This window comes from Mesocricetus auratus, unplaced genomic scaffold, assembly GCF_017639785.1.
Source record: "Mesocricetus auratus isolate SY011 unplaced genomic scaffold, BCM_Maur_2.0 Super-Scaffold_100007, whole genome shotgun sequence".
NCBI lineage: Eukaryota > Metazoa > Chordata > Mammalia > Rodentia > Cricetidae > Mesocricetus > Mesocricetus auratus.
The window spans coordinates 29,199,949-29,220,970 of NW_024429191.1; the positions used below are offsets into that span (position 1 = coordinate 29,199,949).

Genomic DNA, 21,022 nt, shown 5'->3' on the forward strand with positions numbered 1-21,022 from the left:
AGGTGGGCTCACAGGCCAAAGCAGGTTCACTTGTGTATCCGGAGTGGAGCACCATGGGAAGGCCTGAGGATGTGGAAGAGACCTGGGCAGGCAAAACCCAGAGGAGGCTCAGTCAGGCAGGCAGAGTGGAGAGAAGCTGGTAGAGCCCAGAAACTGTGAAGAAAGGAACCTGGGAAAGGGCAAGGTCACGGGCAGAGCATGGATCTAGGATACATGAACCCCTCATTAGCAGCAGGTATGGATGTGGGATTCAGGACGGAATGGGATCTCAGACAAAACTGGGGGGTGGGTTTCCTCACTCTTCCCCAGTCCTCTGCTACCCCCATCCCATAGGAGGAGACCTGGCCTGGAGGTTCCTCCCCTTCCTGCTTCCTGCTCGAAGCTTAGCTCATTTAGGGTCAGAGGTCAGGGCAGCAGTCAAAGTTACTTGGGATTGGGCTCCATTTGTGGACAGAGACAGGGCTCTGGTGGGGACCGGTGGCCTTGACTAGAGCAAGGGACAGTTTGGGGCGGAGATTGACAGTTGTCGTGAGCCCTTTGGGTTGATGCTGCAGTCAGGCCACCCATGGGGAGACAAGGCTGTGCTGGCTGAAAACCACGCTGCTAGCCCTGCCTTAGGGAAACATCCCAGAAGACCCAGCTGTGCCTGGACAGTGTGGGAGCTGTCACGTTACCCCATGATGTAGCACCCCTATAACCTTGTCTTTCACCCCAGGCCTGGCAAATGGCTATTCCATGACCCCTCCAACCCTGAACATCACAGAGGAGTCGTATGTCATTGACACCGGGGACAGCCTATCGATATCCTGCAGGTATAGCTCCTCCCTACCTGGCAGTCCATGAAGGCTGCCCTAGACTGGGACAAGAGGTGGTTGGATGAAGAACCAGAAGGCCCCTTCTCCCCCAAACAGAGGCCTAGAGATGTGGTCTCCCAAAAGCCCTCAGAGAGGCACCCTGCACTCATCCAGCCTCCCCTAAAACCTCCTCCAGGTCACCTACATCCATTCCCAGCCACCTGTCACTAGCCTCAGGCCTCCCACTGAGGTCCCAGAGCCTCCTTACAGTACCAGCTGTTGAAGAAAGCTTGTGTTACCAGTCTGCCCGTTTATAACTCCAAGAATTATGCAGGAAGTCAAGGGCGAGGGAGTGGATCTGTAAAATATACCGCAAGCCACTGGGTTGCCCCGCTTCGGGAAGAGATAATGATGGGCAAAGCTCTTAGCACTTGAGGGAGGCTCCTTGGAGTCTATGGCCCTAGATTAAAACTGGGGCCGAGAGATCCTTACTTCTACTATCCTCTGCTAGGGGGCAGCACCCCCTTGAGTGGACCTGGCCAGGGGCCCAAGAAGTACTGACCACAGGTGGGAAGGACGGTGAGGAGACACAGGCTGTGCAAGACTGTGACGGCACCGAAGCTAAGCCCTACTGCAAGGTGCTGCTGCTGGCCCACACCCACGCCAACAACACAGGCAGCTACCACTGCTACTACAAGTACATCAAGGCCAGAATCGAGGGCACCACGGCTGCCAGCACCTATGTGTTCGTAAGAGGTGAGGCCTGTCTTGGGCAGGGTCCTGGAGAGAGCAGCTGGTGCCTGTGTCCCGCCTCTAGCCTGCTGACGCCAGGCTAGAGTGAATGTGGGACCGTAGTGTGCTCCGCACAGAAGCAGGATGCTAGAGCTTCACCACCCTGACCTATGGGGCTCCCCTAAACTCTCTCACCCCAGCCCTAGCCAGACACACCCCGGGCAGGCGCTACTGCCTTACCCAACTCCTACTCCATCTCCTCAGACTTTGAGCAGCCCTTCATCAACAAACCGGATACGCTACTGGTCAACAGGAAGGACTCGATGTGGGTGCCCTGCCTGGTGTCCATCCCCGGCCTCAACATCACACTGCGCTCGGTACTGTCCCCTTCCCCAGCCTCACCCCAGGCTCTCGCCCTCCTGTGCCATACCTGGGAGAGGCAGCTGACAGTCGCTGTGTCCCTCCAGCAAAGCTCCGTGCTGCACCCTGATGGGCGGGAGGTGCTGTGGGATGACCGCCGGGGCATGCGGGTACCCACACTACTGCTGCGCGACGCCCTGTACCTGCAATGCGAGACCAGCTGGGGTGACCAGGACTTCCTTTCCAACCCCTTCCTCGTGCATATCACAGGTAAGGGGCACCACTTCCATCTCATCCCAGTCACCGCTCTCTGCGCCCCCAGAGCAGGGCGGGCATCCTGTAGCCCTGCCCCACTAGCTCCCAGCCAAAGGGCTATTGGTATCACAGGTGGTCTTGTCACCCACTGCTCTGCACTCTGTGCGTGTTGTCCTATGAGAAGTGTGGGAGGTGACACTGTGTGTGTCACCAGGCAATGAGCTCTATGACATCCAGCTGTTCCCCAAGAAGTCACTGGAGCTGTTGGTTGGAGAGAAGCTGGTTTTGAACTGTACGGTGTGGGCTGAGTTCAACTCGGGTGTCACCTTCGACTGGGATTACCCAGGGAAGCAGGTAAGGTCAGCAGGTCCTCCGGGTAGCTTCTTCCCACTGCCCTGTCCTCCACACCACCCCCAAGACTCACCATGCCCATGCTACCTATACCTGGCAATACTGGGCCCCTGTGTGGAGGAGATACAGACCAGGAACCCAAATGTGATGGGGAAGCTTTCCATCCCAAAGCCAACTCAGAGGCTGGGCATCCAGAGCTACTTGTGTTTGGGCAGGGGTGTGTGCCTTTGCTGGGTTGGGTCTGCCCCTGCCTGCCTGCTGATCCTGGGCTTCCCCTGGGTGTGGCAGGCAGAGCGGGGTAAGTGGGTACCTGAGCGGCGTTCCCAGCAGACTCACACAGAACTCTCCAGCATCCTGACCATCCACAATGTCAGCCAGCATGACCTGGGTCCCTACGTGTGTGAGGCCAACAATGGCATTCAGCGATTCCGGGAAAGCACAGAGGTCATTGTGCATGGTATGACCTGGGAGGCTGAGGTCATTGTGCCCAGCATGAGGTGGGATGGGTCTAGTATCATAGAGCTTGGAGAACAAGGGTCCTTGTGTGGTGTGGGTCAGAGGTCATGATGCACCTGAGCAGCAGGGGCCAGCCGAAAGGAAGGAAGGGCTGTGAGGGGAAGCCCTACCCAGCTTCTACCAGCTGGACAGCAAGGCAAGCTCCAGTCTGCAGGGGGAGGCTGGGAAGCCTGGTGGGTGGTAACTCAGCCCCATGTTTACACTCTTGCCTCCTGTTTGGCAGAAAAGCCCTTCATCAGTGTCGATTGGCTCAAAGGACCCATCCTGGAAGCCACTGCCGGTGACGAGCTGGTGAAGCTGCCTGTGAAGCTGGCAGCTTATCCCCCACCGGAGTTCCAATGGTAACAGTCTGGGCCCCCTCCCCTTGCTGCCCTGCCAGGACCGGCCAAAGAGTGAGAAGGACATGTCCTTCCCCATCAGATCATTAGCCCTGGGTCTCAGAAGGGGCTCTGTCCCTGCCCAGCAGGCCCTGCATACTCTAAAACCCAGGTGGAACCCTTACAGAACAGGACCCCTAAAGGGAATGCACATATTCAGCTAGAAGGAAGGATTGCCCAGGAGCTGCTAAACCTCAGAGTGTTTAAATATCAGGTTCTGGTATGTGGAGTGTAATGGACACTATGGGGTTTTATATACCTGCTTCCTGCATTCCCCCAGACTTCTCCAAGGGCCAGCCAACTGGACCTGCCCTGTAGTGGCTTGATCTTTGACCTCCCTTCCTATAAGAGTTCCTCTCTGAGGACCTTCTGGACCACAAATTTGAGACGTCATGAGACCGATAAACTGTTATGGAGCCTGGCTCTGAGATACACGGTAGTGAGAGGCCTGCAGGAGAACTAAGAGTTAGGCTTTCCCTACAGAGTGTGCCCAGGGTACAGAAAGGCCCCTCAGTGATGGCTGCGTCCTTCTAGATGCTCCCAGGAGACTACAGCATCTTCCCAATCCTCCCTTACGCTCTGAGCTATGGCCTTGATCCAATCATGATAGATCCTACTCCAGCCTCCATCTACATTGTGCAGATAACATGGGCCAGAAGAGGGACAAGCATTCCCACCTGAGCCCCAGGGCTCCTGGGAGGAGTCCCTGTTCTGTCTTTTCTTGTCATCCCAGAGCAGCTCTGCCCTTCCAAGCCTGAGGCACCCGACACCTGGTAAGATTCTCAGGACAAGCAGAGGCCCCAAGGCCATGGGCAAGAAGCTGACTTCTGGGAAGGCTCAGGGTGTCCCAGTCATGAGCCTTGTGACCCTGAATCCTCCTCCACCTAAGGCTGCAGCTTCGAGCCATGTAGTACCAGAAGCCTCGAGGGGAGGTCCTGAAGCACAACAAAGTGAGGAGCATGTCTTGCATAAATGCAACTTTTAGAGTCCCCTGAACTCCAGGGCCAGCAGGACGGCGCCTGCCCTCAGTGTAGCTTTTCCACAGGAACAAGCTACCTCCTCCGACTTTTCTGTCTCCACTTAGCCAGCACCGTCCTCTCAGAAGTGTGCAGCTGTCCCGGAGCACTTGTGTTCGCCCACAGGTCACCACTGTTCAAGTGGCATAATGATGGAATGTCTAGGTCAGTGAATGATGGATGGTCCAGTAGACAGACGACAGACAGACAGACAGACAGACAGGCTGGGTCTTTGGCCTAAGGTGCCCAGCAAGGTGCTGGCACTGCTTCAGTGAGCCTTTGAAATTCTTGCAAGTGTACTGCTCCAGTTTCCAGATGAAGACACTGGGGTTTGGGACAGTTAAGGGATCTTCCCAGGGTCACACACCTGACAAGCTAAAAAACCTGGGGTGCCAGAAGCCTTCTGCACCACAACAAGGAAGCTAGCATGGCCTTGAATCTGTCCCTGTCCTACTTGTCCTGCTATGTGATCCCAGGCAAATCATATGCCTCTCTGTGCCCTGTTTGCTGTCACAGTTGAGGGTGGGATCCCTAAATCTACCTTACCTCAGGTCTTTCCCTAGGAGGCATGCCTTTTCAGGGCTGTAGAGTCGTGGCTTAGCTATCCAGAGGGGAGGGGCCTTGGAGAACCAGTTCCAAGCCCAAGACTCGGGCTGCAGGAAAAAGTCCAGAGTGTGAGGCATTTGCTGGCACGTGCAGCAGAGGTCTGGAGTGACCACACATGCCCAGTGGGGCATTGCGTAAACAGGATACAGCAATGGGTTGTCACTGTCCTCACCAAAGCCCACAGCTCAGTGAGAGGAGAGTCGACCAACAGGTGGCTCATGCCTTCAATCCCAGCACTCAGGAGGCAGAGGCAGGTGGATCTCTGTGAGTTGGAGACCAGTCTGGTCTACAGAGGGAGTTTCAGGACAGCTAGGGCTGTTACACAGAGAAACCCTGTCTCTAAAATCAAAAAGAAACAAACAAACAAAAGAAAAAAGAAAATCTCAGTGTGCCAGATAGGAGTGTAACTAAGTGACAGAACTCTGGCATGGGATGTGGAGGTCCTGGGTTTGATGTAGAGGAGAAAAGGAAGGAAGGATGGAAGGATGGAAGGAAGGAAGGAAGGAAGGAAGGAAGGAAGGAAGGAAGGAAGGAAGGAAGGAAGGAAGGGCAGGGCCAGATGACAATCATCTTTGAAGAACCAGTACCCCAGCCCCAGTGAAGGAAGGAGAGAGCCATGCAAGTTGTCATCTACAGAAAGACCATTCAAACTAATGTAATAGTAAAGCCAAAAGCCCTGTGAAAGCTCCGGTCTGGAGAACCCCTGGAAGCATCCAGAGCCAGGTGTCAGAGAAGCAGGCAATTGCCACTCGTGTGCTGGGTTGTCGCTGTCCCTTCACTCATCGACACGCACTGTGAGAAAGCGGAGGAGCCCACCGAGGACATCGAGTCTCTGATGCTCAAGGCCAGCAGATGTGGAGGAACGTCATGGAATGAACCAGCAAACTGCCTTCCTCGCCCCTAGGCCAAGCTCGCAGACAGGATGGAGAGAGAGTAGCTGCCCTAAGCAGAAACTGGGTGCTGGGTGCTGGGGGGATGTCAGAGGACTTAAGGGTGAGTCCAAAAGTGCCACTGCAGATCACATAAAGATCGCTGGCATTGCTGAGCTGGCCACATAAGTTGTGACGATGGGTTGATTCGGCCTAGTCCAGAGCTTTTGTCGCCTCTCCTGAGATCAGGGACTTCTGTGTACGCCATACTCCGGCTGCCCACCTTGGTCTGGTACAGGAGAGGCCTCTTGCTCTAGTCTGACCTATCAAGGCAGGCCACTTGGCCTTCTCTTTCCACATCTAGCTGTATGTGCGGGCCCTTCGTATATGTGTATTCTGCAGCCACGGAGTCAATGAACCTCGGATGGAAAATATCTCAATATCAAATGTGTAACAAGCATACAGACAGTCTGGACCTTTTGTTTTTGTCATAGTCCCTGAGCACGTGAATATCACAACCTTTTCTGTAACACAGTGTCTTGAGTAAATCATCTTAAGATGATTTACAGTGTGTGGAGGGGTGCTATAGCTTATGTGCAAATTCTATGCCACTTTACAGAAGAGTCTTAAGCTTTGGTTATTTTTTGTTTTATTTTGTCTTGTTTTATATATTTTTAATTAACATATACAAAGTATAGGATTCATTATGGAATCCTCAGACAAAATTTTATTCTTGTTGATGCGATCAGGTATTTTAGATTGATCATGTGAGAACCCCTCTGGTTGGAGGGCCTGCAAATGCTGACAGAGCTGGCATGGGGTCCACAGAGCTTCTGAATTCCCTTCCTTTGCCAGGTACAAGGACAGAAAGGCAGTGACTGGACGCCACAGTCCGCATGCTCTGGTGCTCAAAGAGGTGACAGAGGCCAGTGCCGGCATCTACACTCTCGCCCTGTGGAACTCTGCAGCTGGTCTGAGGCAAAACATCAGCCTGGAGCTGGTGGTGAATGGTACAGGCTGGAAAGATGGGAGAAGGGATGAGTCCCAGGGTGTGTGGGGTGGTGATGGGAGCCAGCCGACCGACTGACTGCCTATTCCCCCAGTGCCTCCCCACATCCATGAAAAGGAAGCCTCCTCACCTAGCATCTACTCCCGCCACAGCCGCCAGACCCTCACCTGCACTGCCTATGGGGTACCCCAACCTCTCAGTGTCCAGTGGCACTGGAGGCCCTGGACACCGTGCAAGACATTTGCCCAGCGCAGCCTGTGAGTATGTTCCCCCGCCACACCCATTCTCCTCTACTACACGCAAAATCTTGGCTCATCCATGTCATCCCTTTATAGGCGAGGAAACAGGACCAGTGAAGGGAGACAAATTTCCCAAGGTCAAAGCTGTAAGCAACAGAGCCTGCCCAAATGCTGAGCCATGCTCCCTACACCCAGCTCAATGTCAAAAGGACAAGAGGAGCTGGGTGGGTGTGGTGGCACATGCCTGTATCCCAACACTTGGGACGATCAGGAACTGAAGGTCATCCTTGGCTCCGTAGTGAGCTCCAAGCCAGAATAACAGAAAATGAAATGGACAGGGGAGCCTGGAAGCACATCCCGGGCAGAGACAAATTAGACACACAAAGAACAGGAGAGGAGGAAGGTACCACATAAACAAAAACTTCGAAGTCGTTAGGGAGCCAGTGAAGGGCATTCGGCAGGAGAATGGCAAGTCAGATTTGCCATTTAGTGAAAGATTCTGTGGTCACATGCTAGGGAATGAGCAGAAGCCAGGAACCCAGGCAGGAAAGGAGTCTAGCCCCACCTGCTGGCCCAGTGGCTGTGGCTCCAGAGCAGTCAGTGGGGAGCCCAGAAGTGGCCTGTGGGCCTGGAAGAGCCTGGCATATGCAAGGCTGGGACTCCCGTGAACCGCACGGCCTGCAGCTCACCCTGGTACCTCCACCTTGGCCTCTTTAGTAAGCCACTGTTATGCTCCGTGTCAAAATGGCATAGTCCTAGGATGCTCCCTCCCCGCTCTTCAGATAGGGGCACACAAGATCTCCCTTTGCCCCGCCCCCCCTCATCTCACAGAAGACTGAAGCACTGGGCATGCCTAGGAGGAGAGAGGAGGAGATGCAGCTGGGATGGGGTCCGTGGGACTGAGTGGTGAATTGTGGTCCTCCTGGAAGCGGGCTGAGCACATGGCCTCTGGGGAAGTAGAAGTAGGACAGAGCGGTGTCTGTGTGAGGGAAGATTTGCAGGGCTGCAACAGTGGTTCAGCCCCTCATTGCCCTCATTTCCAGGCCCGAGGGCCGCCTCCTAGCCCACTGTGGCGGGAGACAATGTCTGAGGATGACAAAGGTGTAGCCCCCATGCCCAACTTAGGTCTTCCCTGTCCTTATTCCTGATCTGCCCTTGTCCCTCTTGGTCCACGGCAGCCGGAGGCGGCAGCAGCGGGATCGCATGCCACAGTGCCGAGACTGGAGGGAGGTGACCACTCAGGATGCTGTGAACCCCATTGAGAGTCTGGACACCTGGACCGAGTTCGTGGAGGGGAAAAATAAGGTACAGACCATACGGAGAGACAGCCCCGGGTGCTGGTACTGAGAGCAGACAAAGAGGAGGGAGGCTGGGCGAGCTCCTTCTGCTTGGGCTCAGTTTCCACCTGACCAGCTGCAGCTGCCAGCCAGGTGACTTTTCTGCCCTCTCTGGGCCCCAGCATGTGAGCCAGGCCTTCCTAGACAAGGAAACTGAGATCCAGGAGGAGAACCCAGCTGCCCACAAGTCCCAAGGCTGGAAGGGGATGGGGTTGGGGGCTGACTAGATCTCCATAGAAGGCTGGTGAGCTGCTGACCAGGAGGGGGAGGGGGACTGAACAAAGGCACCCACTTCCTATGGTCACTTCCTGTTTTCCTACACACCTCCAGAGCCTCTTCCTGTTCCAGGCCTGGCCAGGAAGTGCCCGGCTTGGGGTGGGGGTGGGGGTCTTTGGATGGTAGGCAGGGCCTATGGACCTCTCTCCTGCCCTACTTTTCAAACTTCGTACTCCCTGAGGGCAGATTTTTTCTAGAATCCTGGGATACCTTCATACACACATATATACGTGCCTCCTCTACTACCCTGGACCTTGAAAAATGTTATGTGCCTTGGGACTAATGTGGGCACACCACGAAGACCTTGAACAGTGACCAGATACTAACCTTAGGCCATAATGTAGAAGCTGGCCGTGTTGTGACTCATTAAAGTTTGAATTTTAACTCTTGCTTAGAGAGGCCCAGTCACCGAACTGGCTTTTGACCCCTCAACATAGCCTCAATCTGAGACAAAGAAGTTCCTCTACTCCGACCAGCTGTCTACACACTGTGTCTTGGCTTTTCTGAGGTGACACCTGTCTACTGCCAAAGGACCTTGCCTTATCCTTTGGGCTGTCTCTAGACTTTGGCTACTGTCAGCCCAAGCTTGTTTCCCCATTACCATTGGGCACAATAGCCTTTTTGAAGAGGAGGAGGGTCTGGGTAGGCAATGAAGCCTTCTGCCTCTGTTCTGGGTAGACGGTGAGCAAGCTGGTCATCCAGGATGCCAACGTGTCAGCCATGTACAAGTGTGTTGTCTTCAACAAAGTGGGCCAGGACGAGCGTCTCATCTACTTCTATGTGACCAGTGAGTAACCAGACTGTCCCCAGGGAGTACCACTTCATCTAGACAGGCCTGGGTGCCAGGAATGAGCTTACTGAGTTTCTGGTGACCATGGGAGCACCCAGCCCATGGGACAACCACCTCCACCACGACACAGAGTGGAAGAGATACATTTAGGGATGCTCAGCCTACAGACTGGGGGCTGGTGTAGTGGGATGGAATGGTACCCTCTACCCTCAGCAAAGAGAAATCCCACCCTTCGTCAGTTTTAGAGCCCTGTGATTCATGTGTGCATCTTGGAAAAATCCCCATCATTGACTCAGATTTTCAAATGGGTTAGTGACCTCTAGGAAGAAAGAGGTCACAGGAGGTGGCACTTACTGGGTTCGGGAGTATGGGTGAAGCCACCTGAAAGGGCAGGTGGAAATGGAGAGAATGGTGCTGGCAAAAGCTAATGAAACCATTCCGAGGAAAAGCCAGGCTCAACGTGTAGTCAGTAGCAAAAGAGAGCGAGGTCCACTGGGTCTGGTGATAAAGAGTTTGAGGACCCGGGCTCCTCCGGGAAGTGTGTAGACAGCTCCCTGTTTGAAGCATAGCTAGAAGAGTCCAAAAGGTAGAGATGCTGGAGGAGCCTAACCCCGAGGGGTGGGGCTGACTTCCAAGACTTGGTGGCTCCTTTGATCAAGGAGGGGAAGAAAAAGGAAGGGAAGTGGGTTCTAGACAGTGTGAAACCCTGAATACGCATTGTGTACACCCTGGATTGAGAACTGATTGCGTTGCAAGGTCAGTGGCGAAGAAGGAGACCCACACTATAGTTGATGTAGGTGAGCAAACACAGAGTCGGTGTCTCTAGGGCTCCTCTCTCCTCCCCAGCCATCCCGGACGGCTTCAGTATCGAATCAGAACCTTCCGAGGATCCTTTAGAAGGCCAGTCCGTGCGCCTCAGCTGCCGGGCGGACAACTACACTTACGAGCATCTGCGCTGGTACCGGCTCAACCTTTCCACACTACACGATGCTCAAGGGAACCCCCTACTGCTCGACTGCAAGAATGTGCACCTGTATGCCACGCCCCTAGCGGCCAATTTAGAGGAGGCGGAGCCTGGGGCCCGCCACGCCACCCTCAGCTTGAATATCCCCCGAGTGGCGCCCGAGCATGAGGGTGACTACGTGTGTGAGGTGCAGGATAGGCGCAGCCAGGACAAGCACTGCCACAAGAAGTACCTGTCCGTACAGGGTGAGGTGGGCGTGGCAAGCCGGAGAGGGTGGGGCCACACTTCTCAGCCTTTGTCCCTTCTACCTTTGCAACCTGGTCCAGCACAAGCCTGGATCTTCAGGAGCACCCCTGCCGCCCAATCTAGCCATAGAAGTGCTCAGTCCTTCGCATGCTCAGTCCCTCAGCGCCATACCGTCCATCTCACCCTTGCATCTGCCACTACCCCTTCCCTACTTCCACCCCCGCAATGCACCATCCCGAGGTACCTTCTTAGTTTCTGAGCCCTCATTTAGTTCCCCCTCTACCCTGCCTCAGCCCTGGAAGCTCCTCGACTCACGCAGAACTTGACCGACCTCTTGGTGAACGTGAGCGACTCTCTGGAGATGCGATGCCCAGTGGCCGGAGCGCACGTGCCCAGTATTGTGTGGTACAAAGATGAAAGACTCCTGGAGAAAGAGTCTGGTATGGGGAGGTAGCCTTGGATGCCGGGCAGGGTCCGGAGGTCCCTATACCAACCTGAGCTGGAACCTTCATCCTACCGCTTGCAGGAATCGACCTGGCAGACTCGAATCAGAGGTTGAGCATCCAGCGCGTGCGCGAGGAGGATGCGGGTCGTTATCTGTGCAGTGTGTGCAATGCTAAGGGCTGCGTGAATTCCTCTGCCAGTGTGGCAGTGGAAGGTGCGTCCCGGCCTGGCTCTGTTCAACCCACCTCACACACCCAACTGGCACTTTCCTGTGGCCGCTTAGTGAAGCGGTATCCAAGCACGAGGGGCGCTTCCTGTTGGGTACACCCTCCCTCTCACCCAGCCACTGTCTACCCACTCAGGCTCCGAAGATAAAGGCAGCATGGAGATTGTGATACTTATTGGCACTGGCGTCATCGCTGTCTTCTTCTGGGTCCTCCTCCTCCTCATCTTCTGTAACATGAAAAGGGTGAGGGTCTTCCCCCCTACTGAGGTCCCTCTCCATTACCTAACGGGGTTTCCTGTTTCCCCATTCCAATCTCATCCCAGCAAACCCTTAAGATTCCCATCCTGGTTCATCTGTCAATGCCCTGCCCTGGGAATCCTCCCCACCCTTCCATGCTGGGCTCCAAACCGAGCAGAAGTTGTCCGTTGGCTTGTCCCCCTCCTTGATTGAGAGCTTAGAAGAAAGTGTCATTTGTCCTAGGTAAAATATATCCAAACCACAGTGGTATGTCCAAATCAATGAGCTGTCTCCACCCCCACCCCCAGCCTGCCCACGCAGACATCAAGACGGGCTACCTGTCCATCATCATGGACCCCGGGGAGGTGCCTTTGGAGGAGCAGTGTGAATACCTGTCCTATGACGCCAGCCAGTGGGAGTTCCCCAGGGAAAGGTTACACCTCGGTGAGGCCAGCAACCCAGCTTGCCCCACCCAGCATGCACTGCTTGGCAGAGACAGTGTCCGCTGCCATGGGGGTCAAGCAGGCTGAAGTGACAGAAATCCTTCCATTCTTAGAACTTGTGCCAGGATGACCCTCCTGGTCCCCACCTGGCCTCCACCTGGCCTGACCAGTTCCAGTTGGGCCTGAGTCCCCAGAACCACAGCCAGGGCTCCCAGTTCCCAGGCCCCCGGAGGTCATTTCCTGCTGCTCTGAGCAGGGTGGACCTGTCCCACCTGCCTGGAGAGGATGCTGGGGCCTTCCTGTCTGCCTCCTCTGTTCTCCAGCTTTCCCTCTCTGAGACTCCACTCCCTATTCCCTTCCTGTTTGGCAAAGAGGCTTCCATTTTCCTCCTGCCCCAAATTCTTGGGACAGGCCACCCCTGCTGTCCACCCTTCTCCATCCTCATCCCTCACCCCCCGTACAGCTCACCTGGAACTGGCCCCCTGCTTCCACAGGGAGAGTGCTAGGCCACGGGGCTTTCGGGAAGGTGGTGGAAGCCTCAGCTTTTGGCATCAATAAAGGCAGCAGCTGTGACACCGTGGCCGTGAAGATGCTGAAAGGTGTGGGGGCTGGTGGGCAGAAGGGGTTCCACAGCTAGGGGGAGGGGCAGGAGCTCTGGGAGGGGCGGTAATGCAAGAGCAAGAAGGAAAACACTGAGCTACAATCCCAGCCACGATTTGATAGAAAGGCATAGGGAATCAGATCCAAGCCTCTACCTCTGTAGGGTCAGCAGCATGTTCTAGGGACCCAGCGCAGACCGCACTCCCAGCACCAGTGCTGAACATGTCTTTGCTAAGTCAGTGTCTCTGGGGGGTTGAGCAAATTGGGAAAATACCACGGCAATTTGGCATCGTGTGCACTGTGCCCCCTTTGCCTCCTCCAGAGGGCGCTACTGCCAGCGAGCACCGTGCCCTGATGTCAGAGCTCAAGATACTAATTCACATCGGTAACCACCTCAATGTGGTCAACCTCCTGGGAGCGTGCACCAAGCCCAATGGTATGGAAATGAGATACCCTGGTGAAAGCCTGGGCAGTGGGCGCTGGCACTCTCACTATGGGTGGGAGGAGCCATGTGGGTTCTGGGGTGGGCCCACGTTGGAGCTTGGCAGGGTGCAGGAAGGATGGACCACAGAGACGCTGTGCCGCTGCTCTGCTGGCATCACCAAGTGTCTGGTTTCTGCTCCGCCGTGTCATAGGCCCTCTCATGGTGATCGTGGAATTTTGCAAGTACGGCAATCTCTCCAACTTCTTGCGTGCCAAACGAGAGGCATTCAGCCCCTACGCGGTAAGTGGGCACACCAGCCTGTTGCTGGAGCGCAGTTAGAGTGGGTGGACACCAGGGTTGACTAGGGATGGAAGTCCCAGAAGCAGTTGGGATGAGAGGCAGGCCAGCTTTGTACTTCGCTTTGGCAGGAGAAGTCTCCTGAGCAACGCAGGCGCTTCCGCGCGATGGTAGAAGGTGCCAAGGCTGATCGAAGGAGACCTGGAAGCAGCGACAGAGCCCTGTTCACTCGGTTCCTGATGGGCAAGGGAGGCGCACGAAGGGCTCCCCTTGTCCAAGAAAGTAAGAACCCGGCTTCCTCTTGCCAGATCTGTCTGGCCCAGTTAAAGTCTTGCAATTGGCACCCAGAAATAACCTAACCTGCCTCCCTCGGTGCAGGGGCTTCAATAGGAGAACTGTAATACACTCTGCTCTACAAGGGGGAGACACCCAAGAGTCAGGCAATGAAATATAACTTGCATCACAGGATAAACAGCAATGCATTGCAGACAGGGTCGGGGGTGGGGATACAAAGCCAAATAGCAGATGCAAAAGTGGGTGCCCCAGAGAACTTGAAGGTAAAAGGTATAAACAGGGGGCATGGTGCCTGGGGTCTCCGGGGCCTGGCCAGGAGAGCCGCGGCCAGGGGTGAGTGCACAAACGTTAATTTGGAGCTACTGTAGAAGCATCTTCTGAGCTCCCCTCCTTCTGTGCAGCTGAGGACCTGTGGCTGAGCCCACTGACCATGGAAGACCTTGTCTGCTACAGTTTTCAGGTGGCCCGGGGAATGGAATTCCTGGCTTCACGCAAGGTGGGTCCCCATAACACCCCTTGGAATAGATGTGCCCGATCGTAATTTTACTCCACAGTGGCCTTGGGATCCATTCAGATCTGTCTCATTTTGGAGGAAATTCAGTCTAAAGCAAGGAATTCCCTGCCCCAGGTCTCGATGCTAAGCACTGGCCATGGAATCAGCATGTCTGAGTCCCTAACTCACTGTACTGTTCTCAATTCATATGTCTTCTTCCATTAATATCTCTCCAAATGAGCAAGATGCAGGCAAGGCAGGGTATACCCTAGGATGCCTCAGAGCGCTATGCCGAGATGTCATCCTGAGAGTGGAAGCTAAAGTCATTGTCACCCCCGCTCCCTTCACCCCTAGTGCATTCACAGAGACCTGGCTGCTCGGAACATCTTATTGTCAGAAAGTGACATAGTGAAGATCTGTGATTTTGGTCTTGCCCGGGACATCTACAAAGACCCTGACTATGTTCGAAAAGGCAGTGTGAGTACAGATGAGGAGGGGCAGAGGACTTGGGGTGGGTGGGGCAAGGGAAACCACGGACCAACTGTCCACTTGGTCTGCCAGGCTCCATGCCCAGCTGCTGGGAGACTCGCTGTTCCTAGGCGCTCACCGAGTGTGCTGGTTGCTTGACTTATGACTTAGATAAAACACTTGATGAAAGCTTCAGGGGCTACAGTATATCATGGCATGGATGGCACAGTGTCGAGAATAGGCTGCTGCTCACGCGGTGTCAGTCAGGAAAGAGGTGGACACGCTGGTGCCCAGCTCAGCTCAGCCTCCTTCCACTCCTCAGTGTCTGCCTGGCTTCTCTCTTCTCCTCTTATTCAGCTTGAGACCCAAGCACACAGAATAGCACAGCCCCCATTTAGGCTGGGTCTTCCTGTCTCAACCTATTCTACAGGTCCAGACACAGTGGCGGGGCTAGAGCTCAGAGAAGGGTGCTTGAATGAGTGAGGGTTTAATGCTGGGGAGAGGAAGGATGACTGGAGAGAGAAAAGATCAGAGTGAGTCCAGGGTGTGGTGTGATCGCCACTCTACCCAGAGTGGTCACCCTACAGAGGGCTTTTGTCCTTCATGCTGACTCACAGGGGTGGGAAATGAATGCAGGTAGGGAGAAGGTGTGTATTTCTGATCCCACCCATAAGCTGTTGGGAGAAGGGACTAGGTTGGAAGCAGAGGTCAGTCTGGAAGGGCTCCCAGATGAGGCCATAAGACGGAGTGAGTCAGATGATGGGGAAGCATCATTAAGAGCTTGAGGGCAGGAGAGGGAATGAGAACTCTGCTTCTAGTGTGGAGACAAACGGAGTTGATGAGCGGGATGCTGAGTTAAGTCTCTGCAATTAGAGGAGCAGGTCCAAGATTCACCCTCAGGAGCAGGAGGTAGGGATGCATGTCTGAGCTAAAGAGGATGGGGCAGGAGGATCACAAGTTCAAGGCCAGCCTGGGATGTACAAGAAAAGAAGAGGTAGGGAGAGAGAGGAGAGGAGAGAGAAAGAACAGGAGAGGAGAGGAGAGGAGAGGAGAGGAGAGGAGAGGAGAGGAGAGGAGAGGAGAGGAGAGGAGAGGAGAGGAGAGGAGAGGAGAGAGAAAGAACAGGAGAGGAAGAGTTAGGGACAAAGATAAGAAAGGTAGAGGGAGAGATGTAGAAAAGGAAGGGAGAGTGGGGGAGAAGAGAGAGGATGAGGGAGGAGGAGATGGAGAAGGAGATGGAGAGGGAGATCTGGGCACCCAGGACAACTACAGGGAAGACACTTTGAATCCTCACAGAAGGAACTTGGGATTTTGGGTATCCTGGTGTCTGGCCTTAGCCCTCTCTCCTCCACCACCAGACATATCTCTTTCTGCCACTCAGGCTCGCCTGCCTCTGAAATGGATGGCCCCTGAGAGCATCTTTGATAAGGTGTACACCACGCAGAGCGATGTGTGGTCCTTTGGAGTGCTTCTGTGGGAGATTTTCTCCCTGGGTGAGTAAGGGCAAGGTGTCCATCCAAGAGGGGACCTGCCTCTGGGGGCTGGTCACACAACTGTAGCTGTGTATAGATGTATTAACCCAGGGCCTTCTGCGGCAAATGATGGGTCACGAGAGCCCACCCACTCACCTGCCTCCGCCCAGCCTGGCCTGACCTTCCAGAGGACTTTGCCCCAAAAGGGGCTCCTTTGGCACCACTTTGGTGCTGAGCAAGGCAAAACCTCATTCACATGGCAGCTTCCTCACCATGGATCCCAATGGGAGTTCAGCACTCATTCAGTCTTAATCACTGTTCTGTTGCTATAGAGAGAAACCATGGCCAAGGCAGTTCTTATAAAGGAAAGCATTTAATTAGGGGCTTGCTTACAGTTTTAGATGGTTAGTCCATTACTATCATGGCAAGGAGCCATGGCATGGCACTGGAAAACTAACTGAGCACTACACCCTGATCCTTATGCAGCAGACAGAGAAAGAGTGGCAGGGCTTTTGAAACCTCAAAGGCAACCCCCAGTGACACACTTCCTCCAACAAGGCCACGCCTCCTAATCCTTGTAATCCTTTCAAACAGCTCCACTCCCTACTGACCAAGCACTCAGATCTACGAGCCTTTGTGGGACATTCTCATTCAAAGCACCCCATTCGCACCTGCTTACACAAATCCCACACAGAAACAGGATGAAGGCCTAATGAAGGGAGAAGAAGACAATGAACAAAACATAAATGTTGCCAAATGGCAGCCATGAAAAACAATTACTAAAAACGGGGCACAGGAAGATCCTAGGAAGTTCAGGGGCCCGTGAGCCAGAGGACGGGGAAGGAGCCAGGCCACGTGAAGAGGGGCTGGAGTGTAGCTCAGTGGGTTTAGCATGCATTAAGGGATTCTATTTCTAGCAACACAAACAATTCACAAATAAACAGTAGACAGGTGGGGTAGAGGCAGGTGGCCTAGGAAGGTCAAGGGGACACCAAGACAGTGGTCCTTGTGAGCTGGAAGTGAGCAACTTATGAGCAGGATGATCAAGAGATGCAAACTGACTTTGTTGGACAGGCTCTACAAGGCTGTACCACTGTCCCAGGAACTAGTCTCACAAATGCACATTGACTATGTGGGTGCTCGAGGTACCCTAGCAAATGAGCAACCTCACCAATCCTATTTTAAAGATATATATTTTTAAATTGGTGTGTCTGTGTGTGTATGTGAGAGAGAGACAGAGACAGGGAGAGAGAGGATTTGCCCAGCTGTGCATGGCGTACATCTGCCTGTGTACACACACTTGGAGACCAGAAAATGGTGTTGGGTGCTCTGGCAGGGTATCTCCCAGAACTGGGGCTGCCATTTTCTTGGCTATTCTAGAAGCCAGCAATCCTCAGTGATTCTCCTGTCTCTGCCCTGATGGGATCTGGGGTTACAGACATGTGCCAGATGCCCAGCTTGTCACATAGGTGTTGGGACGGGAATTCTTGTCCTGACTGCACAGCAAGTGTTCTTAACGGCTGAGACATCTCCCCAGCCCCATTCATCCTCATTTAATTAGATGAAGAACTAAAATGGTGGGGGGGGGCAGCCCTGGGTAGTGACATCATACTGACACTGATAGCAATGCAGAAGAGAAGGGACAAGTTAGGCTGGGCCGAGCACAGAACAGGCTGTTCCCACCACCCCACACCTTTCTTCCATCAGGGGCCTCTCCATACCCTGGGGTGCAGATCAACGAGGAGTTCTGCCAGCGGCTGAAGGATGGTACTCGAATGAGGGCCCCAGAGCTGGCCAGTCCTGCCATGTGAGTCTCCGGGCTTGCCACACAATTGTTGGGGGACAGGCATCGAGAGATAAGTGTGCAGTCCCAGGGAATAGGGAGAGTTGGTGCAGAGCACGAGATGGAAGGCAGAAAGCGAAGTCTATGTGCATGGAAGAGGGTCTCAGGGCAGGCATGGGGACACCCAAGGGAAGGGGGTCATGGAGTTGTGGGGCAGGCAGTGGTATTCAAGCAGGCAGGAGATGACACAGGGGCATAACATCTCAGGTAGACACTGTCTCACTCCTCCACTGACACGCCCCTGACACGCCCCTGATCTGGACCTCACTGCTGTGCCAGCCTCAGGAAAGCCAGAGCCCATACAGCAGGCCAGGTCCAAGCCGCTAAGTGTACACGCAGATGGTAGTCACATAAAGTCAGGTGATCAGGGGACCAGAGGCCATGGAAGTGGCACCGGAGGGACTGGAGACAGCTGGAGAAGGATGGGGACAGGCAGGAGAGACAGCGGCCGGTACTAAATCTGAAGTGGGAACAGCAGAATGTATGAGGGACAGAGTTTTAGTCCATTTTGTGTTACTGTAGCACAATGGACACAGGATGCTTTATGGGGAAAGTTTGTTTAGCTCAATTTCAGAAGTTCAAGAACAGACACCCTCCTCTGTCTACGCAGTCCTAGGGAAGATCTTCTGTTTTATAGCAGATGTCATCATGTTGAGAGCACATGAAAGGGACAGACCACATAGTAAGACAGGAAACAAGGGAATTTATATACAACAGCCTCCTCTCAAAAGACCCCACCCCTCAAGGTCAGCATTAATCCAGTCATAAGCCCCTTTGACCTGTCAGTGGGCCCCATCTCTCAACAGTGGCCAACCACTCTGGGGACCGAGTTCCCATCGCATGAACCTTAGGGAACACACTGCCTACCCAAACTGCCATAGTGATACAGGGATACTGGAGTGATAGGGTCGGCTGGTGGGAGGGTCATGGTGCACTCAAACCAAAGGTCAACAGCCAGCTGCACCCCACAGACGCCACATCATGCAGAGTTGCTGGTCCGGAGACCCTAAAGCGAGGCCTGCTTTCTCTGAGCTAGTGGAGATCCTGGGAGACCTGCTTCAGGGCGGAGGCTGGCAGGTGAGCCCCATCTTTGTCCTTGCCTGCTGCAACCCATGGCCCAATCCTGGGTTCCTGCCTTGTTTGTCTTTCCAAGTCCCTTCAAGTGCTGGTCACCTGTCAGCTACCAAGCAAGGATCACACGTGTCTGACCCCTAGCCCACGAGCCTAACCTCCCACTGCCCATACTCCATCTCACTCAGTATGAAGCTGGGCAAACACTACCAGTGTCTACTCTAGCTGCCATACAGATGCTCAGAGGTCACCTTTACCCACAAGGAGTCCCAGGCTAGCCCACGCTGAGCCCGTAAGGCAATGCTGTCCTCAAACAAGATAGCAGTACATTCTTTTCCCTTCCACACCGCTGAGAACAAAAACGTTGGACTTGTGCATCTTCCATGCCTCCCTTCCCAGGGGTACTTCCTGAGGGTAGTGGCTTGGGGCTGATACCTCACGCTTTAGGACCTGAATTGAGGATGCTCAGCTGAGGCCTGTCCTGTCTCACTTGTCAAGACCTGATAGGATGGTTAGAAGAACTGAACAAGTCCAGCCCAACCGGCATTTAGCAACCTCCATGCTTGGCCTGCTGTGAACATTAAAGTGTGCTAAGGCCCGCCGTGGGCCCACTAAATTCTCAGAGTCCTGGGTCACACACACAACCCATCCCAACCCTGCGCCAGGGTCAGGACCAGAGTAGTCCTGAGTGCAGCATTAAGACCGAGTGCGGGCATGTGGTAGCCTCTGATGCTGAAAACTTCTCCCATTCTGGCCAGGAGGAGGAAGAGGAGAGCATGGCCCTGCACAGCTCTCAGAGCTCAGAGGACGGTGACTTCATGCAGGCGTCCACCACGGCTCTGCACATCACGGAAGCTGACGCCGAGAGTAGTCCACCCAGTGTGAACTGCCACAGCCTGGCAGCCAGGTCAGTTTCCCCCTCTCCAGGCCTGGGCACAGGTCTGATGGTGACAGCAGTTGGGAGATGGCATCTTTTATGAGTCCTCAGGGAAAAGCAAGTTACTGTGACTTGAGAGATCTCTCCCCGGGAGTGTCTTAGTCCACTGCTATAACAAAATACCTGAGGCTGAGAGCTTTATAACGAAAAGAGGTCCATTCAGTTCATATCAGTGGAGATTCAAGGGCATGGCATCAGCATTCGCTTATCTCTGGGGAGAGTATTGTGGCAGGTGGCATTATGATAGCAGAGGCACATGAAGAAGAAAGCATATGGTGAGAACAGAAGCCAGAAGAAGCCAGAGGCCCTCACTACTCTTCTTACATCTCAGTCTCTTGAGAACCAACCAGGATCATTAGTCCATTCTGGGACAGATGCTCCCATCCACTAAGACTCAGCTCAGTGTCCCCACAAGGGGGATGAGGCTTCTAGAACACGGACCTTGGGCACACTCCAACCATATCCAAACCACAGCAACTGGCCTCCTGCAAATCTCTGTGCTTCTCTCTCCTTCACTCGACTTTCAAGGGCATACCCATCCTTAGCGTTTTTTCCTTTGGGGACACAAAGTAGGGTGGGCTGTGTTTGGGCCAAGACCCCTCCCAGTGTCAATCGCTGTTCTACCTCCAGAGCGTGTCCCCAGGACCACAGGCAAGGCCCTAAGAGCAGTGAAGACCACACACTCACCATAGTCAGGAGTGAAACATCCTGTTTCTAAAATTCTGGATCCAGGGCTCTTACCCTTGGCAGTTTACACATCTAATACATTATACCATCCACGTTCTCACCAGCATGACAGAGGGGCTGGAGCTTCAGGGTTCCTGTCCCATGTGCTCTGGGCAGTGGCATGCCTGGGACAGAACTGCAAGCTGGTCCTGGCCAGGCTGCTTTCACCAAGCCCCCAACACACTGTGCACATTGACAACACTGCCCACACATGCATATATGGGCAGGCCAGTCAGTGGTTAATAGCAGGAAAATGGCTAGCCTTGTCTCAGTGGCCTATCCTGAGGAGAAGGTCATACCTGCCACTCTG

The 21,022-nt window shown here is 54.2% G+C and overlaps 1 protein-coding gene across 1 annotated transcript in view; it reads left to right on the forward strand.

The window, feature by feature from the left end:
* Flt4 (fms related receptor tyrosine kinase 4) overlaps nucleotides 1–21,022 on the forward strand; it is a 43,284-nt gene that overhangs the window by 14,130 nt on the left and 8,132 nt on the right. Inside the window, exons 2-27 of the mRNA XM_013114807.3 lie at nucleotides 716–812; nucleotides 1,306–1,550; nucleotides 1,791–1,903; nucleotides 1,994–2,156; nucleotides 2,356–2,495; nucleotides 2,781–2,949; nucleotides 3,232–3,349; nucleotides 6,732–6,886; nucleotides 6,980–7,142; nucleotides 8,303–8,429; nucleotides 9,416–9,524; nucleotides 10,374–10,736; nucleotides 11,031–11,177; nucleotides 11,264–11,395; nucleotides 11,544–11,650; nucleotides 11,953–12,088; nucleotides 12,582–12,686; nucleotides 13,010–13,123; nucleotides 13,323–13,411; nucleotides 13,540–13,690; nucleotides 14,104–14,198; nucleotides 14,550–14,672; nucleotides 16,045–16,156; nucleotides 17,843–17,942; nucleotides 18,950–19,055; nucleotides 19,808–19,956. Of these exons, the coding sequence (XP_012970261.2) occupies nucleotides 716–812; nucleotides 1,306–1,550; nucleotides 1,791–1,903; nucleotides 1,994–2,156; nucleotides 2,356–2,495; nucleotides 2,781–2,949; nucleotides 3,232–3,349; nucleotides 6,732–6,886; nucleotides 6,980–7,142; nucleotides 8,303–8,429; nucleotides 9,416–9,524; nucleotides 10,374–10,736; nucleotides 11,031–11,177; nucleotides 11,264–11,395; nucleotides 11,544–11,650; nucleotides 11,953–12,088; nucleotides 12,582–12,686; nucleotides 13,010–13,123; nucleotides 13,323–13,411; nucleotides 13,540–13,690; nucleotides 14,104–14,198; nucleotides 14,550–14,672; nucleotides 16,045–16,156; nucleotides 17,843–17,942; nucleotides 18,950–19,055; nucleotides 19,808–19,956 (3,628 nt within the window). The remainder of the gene's footprint in view (nucleotides 1–715; nucleotides 813–1,305; nucleotides 1,551–1,790; nucleotides 1,904–1,993; nucleotides 2,157–2,355; nucleotides 2,496–2,780; nucleotides 2,950–3,231; nucleotides 3,350–6,731; nucleotides 6,887–6,979; nucleotides 7,143–8,302; nucleotides 8,430–9,415; nucleotides 9,525–10,373; nucleotides 10,737–11,030; nucleotides 11,178–11,263; nucleotides 11,396–11,543; nucleotides 11,651–11,952; nucleotides 12,089–12,581; nucleotides 12,687–13,009; nucleotides 13,124–13,322; nucleotides 13,412–13,539; nucleotides 13,691–14,103; nucleotides 14,199–14,549; nucleotides 14,673–16,044; nucleotides 16,157–17,842; nucleotides 17,943–18,949; nucleotides 19,056–19,807; nucleotides 19,957–21,022) is intronic.